At 58.6% G+C, this 11,635-nt stretch overlaps 2 protein-coding genes across 5 annotated transcripts; both read right to left on the bottom strand.

Moving 5' to 3' along the window:
• Nucleotides 1–606: 606 nt before the first annotated feature.
• On the bottom strand, nt 607–5,596 carry HYAL2 (hyaluronidase 2). Of its 4 annotated transcripts, none has more exons than XM_008972213.4 (5): nt 5,449–5,593; nt 4,366–4,571; nt 2,366–3,332; nt 1,753–1,842; nt 607–1,336 (listed from the first exon to the last, which is right to left on the bottom strand). In XM_008972213.4, exons 3-5 carry the CDS (start codon nt 3,284–3,286, stop codon nt 926–928), a joined length of 1,422 nt encoding a protein of 473 aa, XP_008970461.2. In that variant the 5' UTR covers nt 3,287–3,332; nt 4,366–4,571; nt 5,449–5,593; the 3' UTR covers nt 607–925. The 4 variants fall into 4 exon arrangements, with proteins under 4 accessions (XP_008970461.2, XP_057157752.1, XP_003818870.2 ...); XM_057301769.2 differs by having other exon boundaries at nt 4,164–4,571; XM_003818822.4 differs by lacking the exon at nt 4,366–4,571 and having other exon boundaries at nt 5,449–5,596.
• A 2,106-nt stretch (nt 5,597–7,702) lies between these two features.
• Nucleotides 7,703–11,032, bottom strand: TUSC2 (tumor suppressor 2, mitochondrial calcium regulator). Its single transcript, XM_003818827.6, has 3 exons — nt 10,739–11,032; nt 9,153–9,273; nt 7,703–8,982 (listed from the first exon to the last, which is right to left on the bottom strand). Exons 1-3 carry the CDS (start codon nt 10,882–10,884, stop codon nt 8,917–8,919), a joined length of 333 nt encoding a protein of 110 aa, XP_003818875.1. The 5' UTR covers nt 10,885–11,032; the 3' UTR covers nt 7,703–8,916.
• Between the last annotated feature and the right edge of the window lie 603 nt (nt 11,033–11,635).

Consider the following 11,635-nt stretch of genomic DNA (forward strand, 5'->3'; position numbering starts at 1 on the left):
AAGATGTTCCTGCTCCCAGGCCCAAGATGCCACCTCCCAGCCCCATCAGGCATCTCTAGAATGGGACAGGGACTGAACCTCACGATTCAGATCCCAATCCCCTGCCCACCTCCCACCACCAGATCCGAGGGAGGGCTGTGACCCTGATGAGAGGTGTATGTGGCTGGTGTCCACTGCCCTTGGGAGCAGGGAAAGGAGGAGACACCCTTGCCTGTGGGAACAGCAGGGAAGATCAAACGTTTCTCCCTTGGGTTGGCAAGGAGGCTGGCACTGGTCCAGCTGGGAGGACAGGGGCAAGTGGCAGAAACACAATGAGCCCTGTCCCTCACACAAGGCGGGGCCTGACTCCCTTGCAACCAATACGGAGAAAGCAACGTCCTTGGTGTTGGGATGGAATGTGGGTCCCTCCACTCCCACTGGGGTGGCTCCTGCCCCAGCAGAACAGCTCCAGAGTGGGCAGCTCTGGGCCCCCAAGTCTTGGTGAATACATCTTACACGAGAAGTCCCCAGCAGAGGGTTTCATAGAGACAGAGCTGAGCTCAAACCCCATGGGAAATTCTGGAATCTCGCATACACTTTAGCCCAGGTACAAAATCCAAGCAGAGAAGCAATTGTTTTATGTTTAATTTACAAAAGAGACCCCAAAATAATAATAATAAACTATCCAGGGCAAGGGAGTAGGGTCAGGTCCTCCCCAGCCCAGCTGTACCCTCCTTCCCCTCTGGCAAGGAGAGAAGGGGCCTCCCAGGGGACTTCCCCTCCCCCTTAGAACAGGGGGGTGCGAGCTGGTATGGATGCCCTCCTGGGCTTCCTGGGGGCTCTGCCCACTCCAGACTCCAGTTTGTCCACCCCCTGCAGGGTCCTACATGCCTAAGAGAGCCCTTGTGGTAGAGGCCAGCTTGCTAGGCAGCTAGGCAGGAGACCCCTACAAGGTCCAGGTAAAGGCCAGGGCTGCCAGAGCCAGCAGACTGGTGAGGTGGGACCCAGCCCAGGCCTCGCTGGCACCTCCAGCTGCCTGCCTATGGTCCCACTGGCATTGCTCACCACTCCAGCCCAAGTAGCACTGGCAGCGGAAGTGTGTCTGCAGGTGGTCAAGGTCGGCCCAACTGAGCTCCCCCACAGGTCGCAGCTGGGGTTCACCAGGTGCATGGCCAGGCACTAGGCGGAAACTGTTGGTGCTGAGATGCAGGAAGGTACTGGCACTGGGGTTGCGGCGCACACAGCGCCCATGGCCATGGCACTGGGCCCGGCTGCAATATTGGGTGGCCCAGGACACATTGACCACGTAGGGGACCAGCAGCCGTGTCAGATAATCTTTGAGGTACTGGCAGGTCTCCTGGAGGCAGAAGACAAGGACCACAGGTCAGGGTCAGCTGCCTCAGCCCACAGGCCCAGATGGAAACTGTGTCCACACTGTGATGACTATACCTTATTTTAACTGCACACATTTATACATTCAATCTGCACCTGAGCCACACAGTCCCTGCTCCTGCTGAGAAGTGGGTGGGGGTACAGACCGGAACCCAGTTGGGCAGATGGGGAAGGGCGGAACTCAACAGCTGTTCAGGACAGCATTTCCTCTTTCCTGAGAGCAGGGCGGGGGTGACCTCCTCCTGTTGCCACCAGGGATGCCTCGGGTGGGAGACAGACAAGGGGACCAGACTAGGATTGCCCACCTGAGGTTGGTAGCCAAAGGCCCTAACTCTCTGTCTGTCCCATAGACTGAGCTCTGGCAGGCTGGGTCTCGCTTACCGTGCTTGTGGTGTACCCCGCGTCGCCCCAGAGGATGACACCAGCTGCGCCCAGGGCCGCACTCTCGCCAATGGTAGAGATGAGGTCCATCTATGCAGGAAAAGGGATGGTCACTGGGGAAGACTGAGACCACAGGGTGACAGGAACAGACAAGGAGGGCAGGCCCCAGCCTGTTTCAACCTGCTGAACTCCCAGCTCAACTCCCCTTTCACCTCCAGGCAGAGGCTCATTTGTTTTGCTTCCTTTTTAAACATTTAAGTCCATTTCCACCCCACTTTTGGGGCTCAGTTTCCCAAGCCAAGGGCACACTTGAGCCTAGGTGCAGCTATCAGGATGGATTCCAAAGTTAGAAGGCCTGGGCCCCAGTCCCAGCTCAGCTCTGGATTTGCTGGGAAGCTTTGGGCAAACTTCTCAGCATCGCTGTGCCTCAATTGTTCTCATCTGAAAAACGGGGATAATGATGTCACCCTTTCAGGTTATAGACAGAATGATTTGAGGGGATGTGGAGCAGCCAATAAACTACAGGTATAGTCCTATAGTGGCCCCTGATAACCCAAATGTGCAGTGGATCCTCAAGGAAGGAGTAAAAAGGCAGGGCCCTGGAGACACATACCTCACTAAGCCCCGTGAGCCTGCGGCTATAGGTGGGCCGTGTGAAGACGTAGACTGGGAGTGCATGGTTGGCATGGTGGGTGCGAGCCACACGAAGGGCCTCCTGAACACGGAAGCTCACAAAGTTGCGGCCATGGCGGGAGGAAGCGAGTGTCTCGTCCAGGTAGACAGACGGGAAGAGGGCCGTGCTCTCAGCCCATAGCCAGGCCAGCTGGTCATTGCGGGCCACCTCAACATCAGGGCAGCGGCCTGTGTAGCTCTCCCAGTTCTGCACATAATCATGATTGTAGCAGTCAGGAAAGAGGTAGAAGCCCCAGAGGTGCCGGGGCCGCACTGCCTTGACATAACGCAGTGTCTCCAGCATGAACTGCTGTGCTGCGAACTCAAACTCATATTGTGCCTGTTTGACTATGCGGTCTGGAGGCCAGTCAGGGTGACGACTGGCCACTAGCTGGCGTGATAACCGGCGATACACATCTTTGTCCTGCCAGTTGCGCACCCACACAGGTCGCCAGTCCTCCCAGTCGATGACCGCCAGCCCCGCAGACTCCTGTGTCCGAATGTAGTGCTCCACACGTTTCTGCAGCATCTTCCGGTGTGCCCAAAGGCTGACATTCTGTGGCACACCACCATGCACAGACCTTCCGGCAGAATCGAAGCGTGGATACAGGCCTAGACGGTCGCGGTAGAAGATGGTAATATTCTGGTTCACAAAACCCTCATTAGGTGAGGCCTGCACATCAAAGGCATTCAGGTCCAGTGGCACCTTGAGGCGTGGGCCACAGTCCTGTGTGGGCACGTCCCACGCTACCACAAAGGGCCGGCCAGTGAAGATGGGTGGTGCTGTGGGCTTGAGCTCCATGGCCCATGCCACCGCCAGCACCAGGGCCAGTGTAACAGTGGGGCCTGGGCCTGCCCGCATGCTGGGGGCTGCAGGAGGTGTCACCTGCCTGGCACCAGCTCAGGAACTGGAAGAAGGGTTGGGGAGAACAAGTCAGTCTAGGGAATACTGGAAGTGCCCACCTCAAGCCCATCTATGCTCCCAAACCCCATGCTGTGTGGGGGCACTGTGCTCATGGCTGTAATAGGTTTGAGAGACCACAGGCCACTGCAGGGCAGACAAGGCACCCTGGGAACTCACTGCCAGAAGCACAGGGCTCTTTTCTGGAGCAGGTAGCCTGTGGCTCGGCACAAATCTCTATTAGGTCTGTGACCCTTCTAAGAACTAGATAATTTGGGCTCACCAGAGTCACATATATGCCTGCATACCATCCAGTACATGGTTTCAGAGAACCCTGAACCCCTGATGCCCACCCTGTACACCGTGAAGAACCCTTGATCCAGAGAAACGACAGCATTTGGGTAAAGCAGGGAACAGCTCGTCCAGAGGCTAGGAAGCTGGAAGGAACGCTGCCGGGAGGCTTCTATCCGTGTAACACTCGCCCGGCAGAAGAGTGAGGCTGTCCGGACTTTCTCTCGAGCGCTGACACTCTCCCGGCTTGGAGGAGGCCCCGTGGGGACAAAGGGGCAGCGGACCTCCCACGGCGGCGCCGGCCGACCGGCCCTTCCCTCCACCGCCACCGAGAATGCGCGCGCTCGCCTCCCCCGCCCGGCCGCTCAGGGCTAGAGCGCGCTCCGCCGGGTCTTTGTGCGGGACCCCGCCCCCGCCCCACACGTGGGGCCTGCGCCCGGTCGGGTGGGGGTGGGGTTTCTGGGACGCCTCTCCGCGAGCACCCCCGGGGATTCAGACCCCAGCCCAAGGGGAAGAGAGCCGCCAGGTTTGCACCGCCCGCCCTCACCTCGCGCGGGGCGCCACCGGGACCGGCGCCAGGGCCACCGCCATCCCGGGCCCAGCCCAGCCCGCTCCGGCCGTTCGCCCAGGCGCGGCCCGGCTCAGCGCCTCTGCTGGCTCCGCCCCCAGGCACGCTGGCCCTTTAAGACTCCAGTGCGGAGGTGGGCCCGGGATTGGACTTGCGAACGGGGCGGGAAGGTGTGGTCCACCTTTCTCGGTGCCGGTGCCTCGTTTCGGGCTCGAAGAGCCCCAGGTCCTCTGCAGAGGGACGTGGCCGCCCATTTGGGACCCTAATGCCCCTCTGAGCCGGGCTTTCTGTGGGAGTCTCAGCCACGAGCGCCAGTCAGCCTGAAATGTTCCCCCTGCAGCCCGAGGCCGGTGGTTCAGTCCTCCCAGCTCCGCGGCGCCGCCAGCCCTTTAAAGAGACAGTGTGAGGGACTAGGCAGGGGGACGGGGAGAGGGGGGGAAATAGGAGGAGGCGTTGCCCCGTTCGGCCATCAGGAGGTGCTGTGGTACTCCGAGGTTGGCAGGGGGCAGCACCAGATCTGGCTCTGCACCCCCTAACGTAGACGCCAGCCGTGGGGCCCCTTTGTGTGGAAAAAGGGACTTTGACCTGAGGCGACCTCTGGTCTCCTGGAGAGTAGTGCCCCGCCTCCCACGAATCAGGGGCCCCCTTCTCTGGTCCGCCGTCTAAAGGGAGGCCCCGCCCCCTGCCAGACTGAGGGAAGGGGCCAAGCACCGCTTCTTAGCCGGCCCAGGAAGGGCCGAGGCAGTCGTTATCCTGGCAGCCCGGCTTTGGGTCGCGGCGTGGCCGGCAGGGTTGGGGGCAGGGAAGCTCAGAGGGGTCTAGGAGGTTGGCCGCCCCTCTCCCTGACTCGCATCAGGGCGGGACAGTCATCCCTGAGATCCCGTCCTTTTCTGCCCAGTCTCTGAGGTCCTTTGGGAGCCCGGCTTCCTCTCAACCCCGAGGAGGCCCCCATTCCTTGCAGCAGTTTCTGGCTGGACCTCCGAGAAAGCCAGCAAGAGGGGTCTCCCAGGGCCTCCATCCCGTATCCAGCGCCCCCTACGCTCCACAGGCATCTCCCGGTGGGGGGCAGGCTTAGACCCTGGCGAGCCCCGTGCGAAACCACCTCGGCTCTTCCTAGGTCCGCTCCCTTGTGCGAGACTCAACTCCCCAAAGGGCCCGCGTCTGCGCCACCAGCCCCTAACCCTCCCGGGCGCCAGGAGAGGGAGGGAGTGCAACTGCGAGCGCATCTGTGGGGGTGCAGACCAGCCGTCTGCGCTGGGCTCACCTGTGTGGGAGTCCGTCGGCCCAGTAGGTCGGTGGCCTCCCTCCTTCCTGGGGTGAGCCTCTCCAGCTAGGCTACTTGCGCCAGCTGCTGCCCGTTGGGCAGCTCGCCGAGGACTTGATAAACCCCATTCCCTCCCATCCGCTCCCGCCTCCCATCCCAGCCCTTTCTCCTCACTTCCTGCTGCCCCCTGAGAGGAAAGGGCCAGGAACAGGCGCGGGGGAGGAGATCGCCTTGACCGTTTCCCTCCAGAATGCCCTGCTGGCTGGCTGCCCTCCCCACCCTTCCCGAGTAGGATCTGGCCCCGCCAGCTGCGCCAGGTGACAGGAAGGCTATGGGCTCAGGATCAGGTGCCAATCTCCCCCACACCCACAGCTTCCAACACTAGGGAACCTCTTCACTCCTTCCCTAGGATTGGGGCCCATCCTCAAATCCAGTAGGGTGTGAGAGGATGGGGTCAGGTGGTGGTGCTTTTGGGAGTCAAAATACTTGGGGGTCGTTCAGCTGATGGTCCCCCAGACCAGGTGCCCAAGAAGGGAACTAGCCTTGGGGGGAGGGTCGGGGGGACTTCCAGTAGCTGAGTCCGTTTTTTTCCACTGAGAGCTTCTGCATCCTGTGTGACAGGACAATGTGTTAGTGAGTGTGACTGTGTGGGTTGGGGAGGAGGGGACGGACTGGGAGGGTTCTGCAGAGTGCTTTCCTGCTGGAGTTCATTCCTGGATGGATTTCAGAGTCCACTATACAGAGTAGGGGGCTCCTTACAACATGGATGAGGAAAGGGGTATACTCCTCTGGGAGGGGTGTTCCTGTGGCTGGCCCTAGGGAGGACTGCAGCAAGGTTCCAGCAGACCTCTCCAGGGGTGCAAATCTACCTACCCTCAAATCACCCAGAGCCAACCCCTCAACAACCCAATGGCCCAATGCCCAGGAGCCTCTCCCCCAACAGAAGGCTGCGTGAGGGGTAGGTGAATACCCAGGAGTCTGGCCCTGAGGACCAAGGAGTCCAAGACATGGTAGGGGAAGGTGCAGTGTCCCTGTACCACTGTGCTGGCTTCACAGGGGCCAGAAGCCTTGAAAGCTCCATGGGTGGGGACCCCGGGGGAAACAAAGGCTAGGCCAGACTGTCCCAGGGCAGGGACACTTCCTCAGGCAGCCAGCAGGAAGGAAGTGAGCACAGCCCAGCAGGAGAGAGTGGGGAAGTGTTGCCTGACCCCCATTGTTTCCAGCGATGGGGTCAGCTGGGTAGGCCCAGCACAGGGAGTTCCCTCAGGCTGGGACAGTGGTGGTAGGAGACAGGATGCTATCTGGCATGGGAGAGCCCTGGGCCTTGAACAGCCAGTAGAGGGGGGCCATGGAGGATGACAGGGCCTCATGTTTGGCATCCTATGGGGGTATGGGGAGGCACCCCACAGAACTGCAAGTCCAGGCTGGATATGGTGATCCTGCCCTAGCCTTGACAAGTTCAAACCTCCGAAAGACTGGCAGACCAGCTCCCTACACTCAGAAGCCTGTCCCTGAAATCTCCCCTCTTTAACTGGGAGTTGGACTGATAGTCAAAGCCTAAGCCTAGTAGAGAATCTGCCTTATAGCAGCCCCTGAGAAGTGCAGGCAGAATGACCACAGTGGGCAGGCTGCAGGTGATGAGAAGATGGGGGCAACAGACAGCAGGGGCAATACTAGTGGGCCGAGCCTTGCTTGCTGAAACAGAAGCCTGAGCTCATTCTCCCATGGTGTCCACAGGCAGGCCTCAGAGGAGGCACATGAGTTTGGGTTGCTGAGCCTGGCAGTAGGCCAAGGGCGTGGGGACACCTATCTGGCTGCTGTCCATTAAAGCTGGGCCTTTGAGGTCCATGGGGGTCAGGCCATGACCCCACTTAGGGTCAGCTGGCGATGCTACAGCTAAGACAGATATTCCAGAACTATCTTGGGTCACACTCTCTCACCTTAGATCAGGCAGGTGGGGCCAATCCTTAGTGAAGTATCCCAGGGCCTTCTGATTCCAAGGGTCACCACCACATGGATCACAACAGATAAATGAGTGCCCTCCCACCCTGCAGGGGGCCTGCAGTGAGGTCTGTGTGAACACACAGCCACCTGCTGGCCACAGTTGGGATGGCCACAGGCTGGGCTCAGACTTACCCTTGGGCTTTGCTGGTCATAGGGGGCCTGCCAGAGTCCTGTGCCAGGCCTACCTATTGAACCCAGGTGGTAGTCTAGACACTGGGTGTCAGAGCCCCCACAGGATGCCACTCTCGTGTGCAGGATCTACAAATCATTTTATTGAAATTGAACAAATAACACAACAGTCTTCCTAAGCTAGGGGCCATCCTCCCCAAGCCATTTCCCACATTATAGAAGCACAGAGCTTGCACAGTACTTAAAAAGAAAGTCACCTCTATATAGAAATCAGACTCTGCCACGACATCATCATGGACTATTTACAAACCTTCACATTATAAGTATTCCTTTTATGGTTTTTCCCTCCTTTCTTTCCCTACCCAGGGGTTCTAGTGCTTTCCCTTGACTGATCCTGAAGGGGTGGGGGTTACTGTAAGGGAGGGGGTGGTAGGCTACTCATGACTACTGGCACCAGCCTTAGGGTGTTGTCCCTTACCACAAGGTGGTGAACAGTCCCCTCCCAATTGGAGGGGTGGAGGATTTGGTGCAAAGCCATGGGGATTAGACAGAATAGGTGGGTTGGAGTAACTCCCCATAGGCACAAGCATCCGCAGCCTGTCCTGACCCCAGCCTGCACTCTCTCAACTCCTCAACTGGGGGTTCGGGGTGGGGGGGGGCAACAGTTAGTTGCAGTAGGGGGATCAGCCCAGCCCTGGGTAGAGGGAGAAGCCCCCACCCAGTCCCCACTCCTATCAATAGCCAGCAAACTGTCCATCCATCTGAAGGCGGGAACCAATGGCAGGTAGGTCGGAAGAATCAGGCTGGCACTGCCCCCAGCCTCTGTCCAACACAGGAGGAATCGAGGTAGCAAACGGCTGAAATGCTCTGACTAGGGGTTAAAAGGGAAGTGAAGGAAAGGAAGTTCCTACTTGTATACAGTGCCCACAGCCTAGGGGCTGGAAGAAGGCATACCTTGCTTGTAAAGTGCTGTAGCCTCTAGCAGGGCTAGGCCCCAGGCAAACTTGGAAGAAAGCAGACCAGGCAAGGAACCAGGTAACGGGCATTCCTGACTGGTATATGCCCTGCTGTGCTGCTTGCAGGGGTGGCTTGGGAGAGTGGGGTGCTAACTCTGCCATTAGCCTTCACCACCCACCAACCACCTCTTGTCCACACACAAACCAACACCCAACCAATACTGCGGGACTGACCCGCTCACAGCTGAAGGTTATGGGCCAACGGAGTTTATTCAGGGTTGTGGCCCCAGCCTGGGCTCCTCAATGGAAGTCACACCTTGATTGAGCCTGGGAGTTTCTTGCCGGGGCAGGGGGTGCTTCTGTCTGCCACCTCCCAGGGTCACACCTCATAGAGGATCACAGGGAAATCCACGTGGATGCGGGGGGGATCCAGCTTCACGATGCCCTGCCATGGAAACAGAGGCTAGTAAGGGTCAGCTCAGGGCCTCTACTTCGGGAAGCTTCCTTGTTCCTCCCAGATCCCCCCGCAAAAGCCCCCACCATGACAACAGATCCCATCTGGGTCCACCTCCACACGCTTAGTGTAGGCTCTGTGACCACTGCCCAGCCCCTCACCTGAGGAATCAGATTCTTATGCACTCGCCTCAGCTTGGCCCGCTTCTGCCCGTTCTTGGTGACGATTGTCTCCTCATAGAACTCGTGAGCCAGATCCCCATCCTCATCATAGAACATAGAGCTGTGTAGAGGGAGAAGGGAACAGGCTGGGCTGGAGCCCCACACCTGGGCATGGCAAATGTCACAGGTCACGGAGAAGTCTGTGGTCTTCCCAACCCCAAGTGGGAAGAAAAGAGGATAATATGCCTGGAGAATCCTTTTTTTAAAAAAATTTTTTCGAGACAGAATCTCACTCTGTTGCCCAGGCTGGAGGTGCAGTGGCGCGATCTCAGCTTGCTGCAACCTCTGCCTCCCGGGTTCAAGCAATTCTCCTGCCTCAGCCTCCCAAGTAGCTGGGACTACAGGCATGCACCACCACACCCTGCTAATTTTTTGTATTTTAGTAGAGACGGGGTTTTGCCATGTTGCTCTGGCTGGTCTCGAACTCCCGAACTCAGGCAATCCACTCGTCTTCATCTCCCAAAGTGTTAGGATTACAGGCGTGAGCCACTGTGCCTGGCCTGCCTGGAGAATCCTTTGCCTGGGGTTTGGGGTCTACTAGAAGAAAGTGGGAAGTGAGGTGATGGGTGGGCAGTGCTACTATGTCAGACCCCCAAGAAGAGAGCCCACACCAGAGCACACCATCCAGGCAGCCACCAAGGCCAGTTCTCATCATTGATTTGTTCAGCAAGGGCAGCCATTCTAATATCAGGACTTTGCCTTCACCCAGGACTTCTAGAGTGGGCAGGGTGGTGGCCTGGGCATGTTGGTCTCACTCCAGAAGATGCTGCTGGCCCAGTGTCAAAGACTGAAATAGCAGAAGCCTAAGCTAGGAAGAAGCACAAAGGAATGAAGGCTGCGTCTCCCCTGACCCCACACCCCAGGTGGCTGGTGAATTGCCACTGTTGGGTCTTCCTGGTGTCTACAGCCAAATCTCTAGCACAGGGAGCGCCTATCTCCAAGAGCCCACTAGAGCCAAGCCAATCTGGTACTCTTGTGCGGGCCTCTGGGAGACTGGGCTGGGGGTTGGGTGGGTAGGTCAGCGCTCTGGATCTGGAGAACATAACTGGGTGAGGGTCTTTTTTCCTCAGCCTCACCCCCAATACTGAGGCCTATCCCTGCTTTCCCAGCCACTACGCTCAGAGGTTCAGCCCCACTACTGTCAGGAAAAGCAGCCTAAACAGAGGGTTATTATCCCCTTGGAATAACTGGGGGGGAAAGGGAGGCTAGGACCCTTCAGTATGCAGGCTGAGCCGGAAGGGATGAAAGGAAGAGATCTTATGGAGGCCCTAGCTTAGCTTTACCGTGCGGAAGGTCTGCCCAGTGACAAGCCTCAGGCCCACTCTTCCCTAGGGAGACTTTCAGAGTGGCCAGGCCGCCAGGAGACCACTGCCCGGCTTTCTCCACCCCTAGCTCTAATGAGGCTCAAAATATGGGGGTCGTCCTGGCTTGGCTGTAGTGGGGTACAGCGGTGGAAGTTCCCCCGTGGCGCGGGACGCCTGGCCGCCCGCCTGTTCCCCCCGCCAGGGTGGAACCCATGCCCTTACCCGCGGCGCGTGAATACGAAGGGGGGCACAGCTCGGCCCCGAGGCCGCACCAAAGCTTGCTCAGCTCCTGCTGCCTCTGAGCCGCCGCCTCCGGCCGCCGAGGCGAAGGGCCACAGGCCCCGAGCTTTGGACCCGCTGGCGCCCATGTCAGGGCCGCCGGCACATGGCGGGCCCCGTGGCCGCTGTGCTCACAGCGCAGTCCGCACCACCATAACCTGCCCCAGCCGCTGATCGCAGGTGCCGCCGCCGCCGCCTTCCGCAGGCTCGGCTGTCTCCACGGAAACCTCACTTCCGCTTCCGCACGCTGCCACCTCTGATTGGCTGTTGCTCAAGTCGTGGGGGCGGGACCAATGGGCGCCCTTAGATGCTGGGCATCCCAGCATGCGTTGCGAGATCCCAGGTCCCAGCAAGCGCGATCTGACCAGCTGGGACAGCTCCCACCGAGGAAAGTGGTGGCCGTGAGTCCTCCCGGTCTTTTGGGTGTATTTGGCGGCTCTGACGTCCCCCAACACCTGAGTTCAGGCCTAGCAGGACTTCACAAGCACCAATCCTCAAACCTGCACTTCAGGGCCTAAGGCCAGACCGCCGGGTGCCCATCTGGCTTCTATTTTCACAGCTGTTATTTTTGCGATTGCCACGCTTATGTGAACTAACCAAGTTGAAAGAAAATTAAGGAACTGGCCAGATTCACATAGTTACATTCAGTTCTGAAGAACTTCGAATTCAGTGTTTTCAAACCCAGCAGAGTCCATGCTTAATGAAAGCAAGAATTGTTAACAGCGATACCCTCGGTATCACGAGCAGTGTCTGCTCCACGGTGGCAGCTCTGTATTTGGTGAAGGGGTTATGCCACACCTTCTCCCAGAGCGTGGTGTATGTTGAAGGGATGTTTTTTTT

Source organism: Pan paniscus, chromosome 2, assembly GCF_029289425.2.
Source record: "Pan paniscus chromosome 2, NHGRI_mPanPan1-v2.0_pri, whole genome shotgun sequence".
Lineage (NCBI taxonomy): Eukaryota > Metazoa > Chordata > Mammalia > Primates > Hominidae > Pan > Pan paniscus.

Excerpts from the sequence above, each read along its gene's own strand:
- HYAL2 (XM_003818822.4), bottom strand. The coding sequence starts at position 3,286 with ATGCGGGCAGGCCCAGGCCCCACTGTTACACTGGCCCTGGTGCTGGCG. Across the intron at positions 1,843-2,365 it reads GGCTCACGGGGCTTAGTGAG|ATGGACCTCATCTCTACCAT; the intron begins GTATGTGTCTCC and ends TTTCCTGCATAG. Across the intron at positions 1,337-1,752 it reads CGGGGTACACCACAAGCACG|GAGACCTGCCAGTACCTCAA; the intron begins GTAAGCGAGACC and ends TTCTGCCTCCAG.
- TUSC2 (XM_003818827.6), bottom strand. The coding sequence starts at position 10,884 with ATGGGCGCCAGCGGGTCCAAAGCTCGGGGCCTGTGGCCCTTCGCCTCG. Across the intron at positions 9,274-10,738 it reads TTCGTATTCACGCGCCGCGG|CTCTATGTTCTATGATGAGG; the intron begins GTAAGGGCATGG and ends CCCTCTACACAG. Across the intron at positions 8,983-9,152 it reads ATAAGAATCTGATTCCTCAG|GGCATCGTGAAGCTGGATCC; the intron begins GTGAGGGGCTGG and ends TTTCCATGGCAG.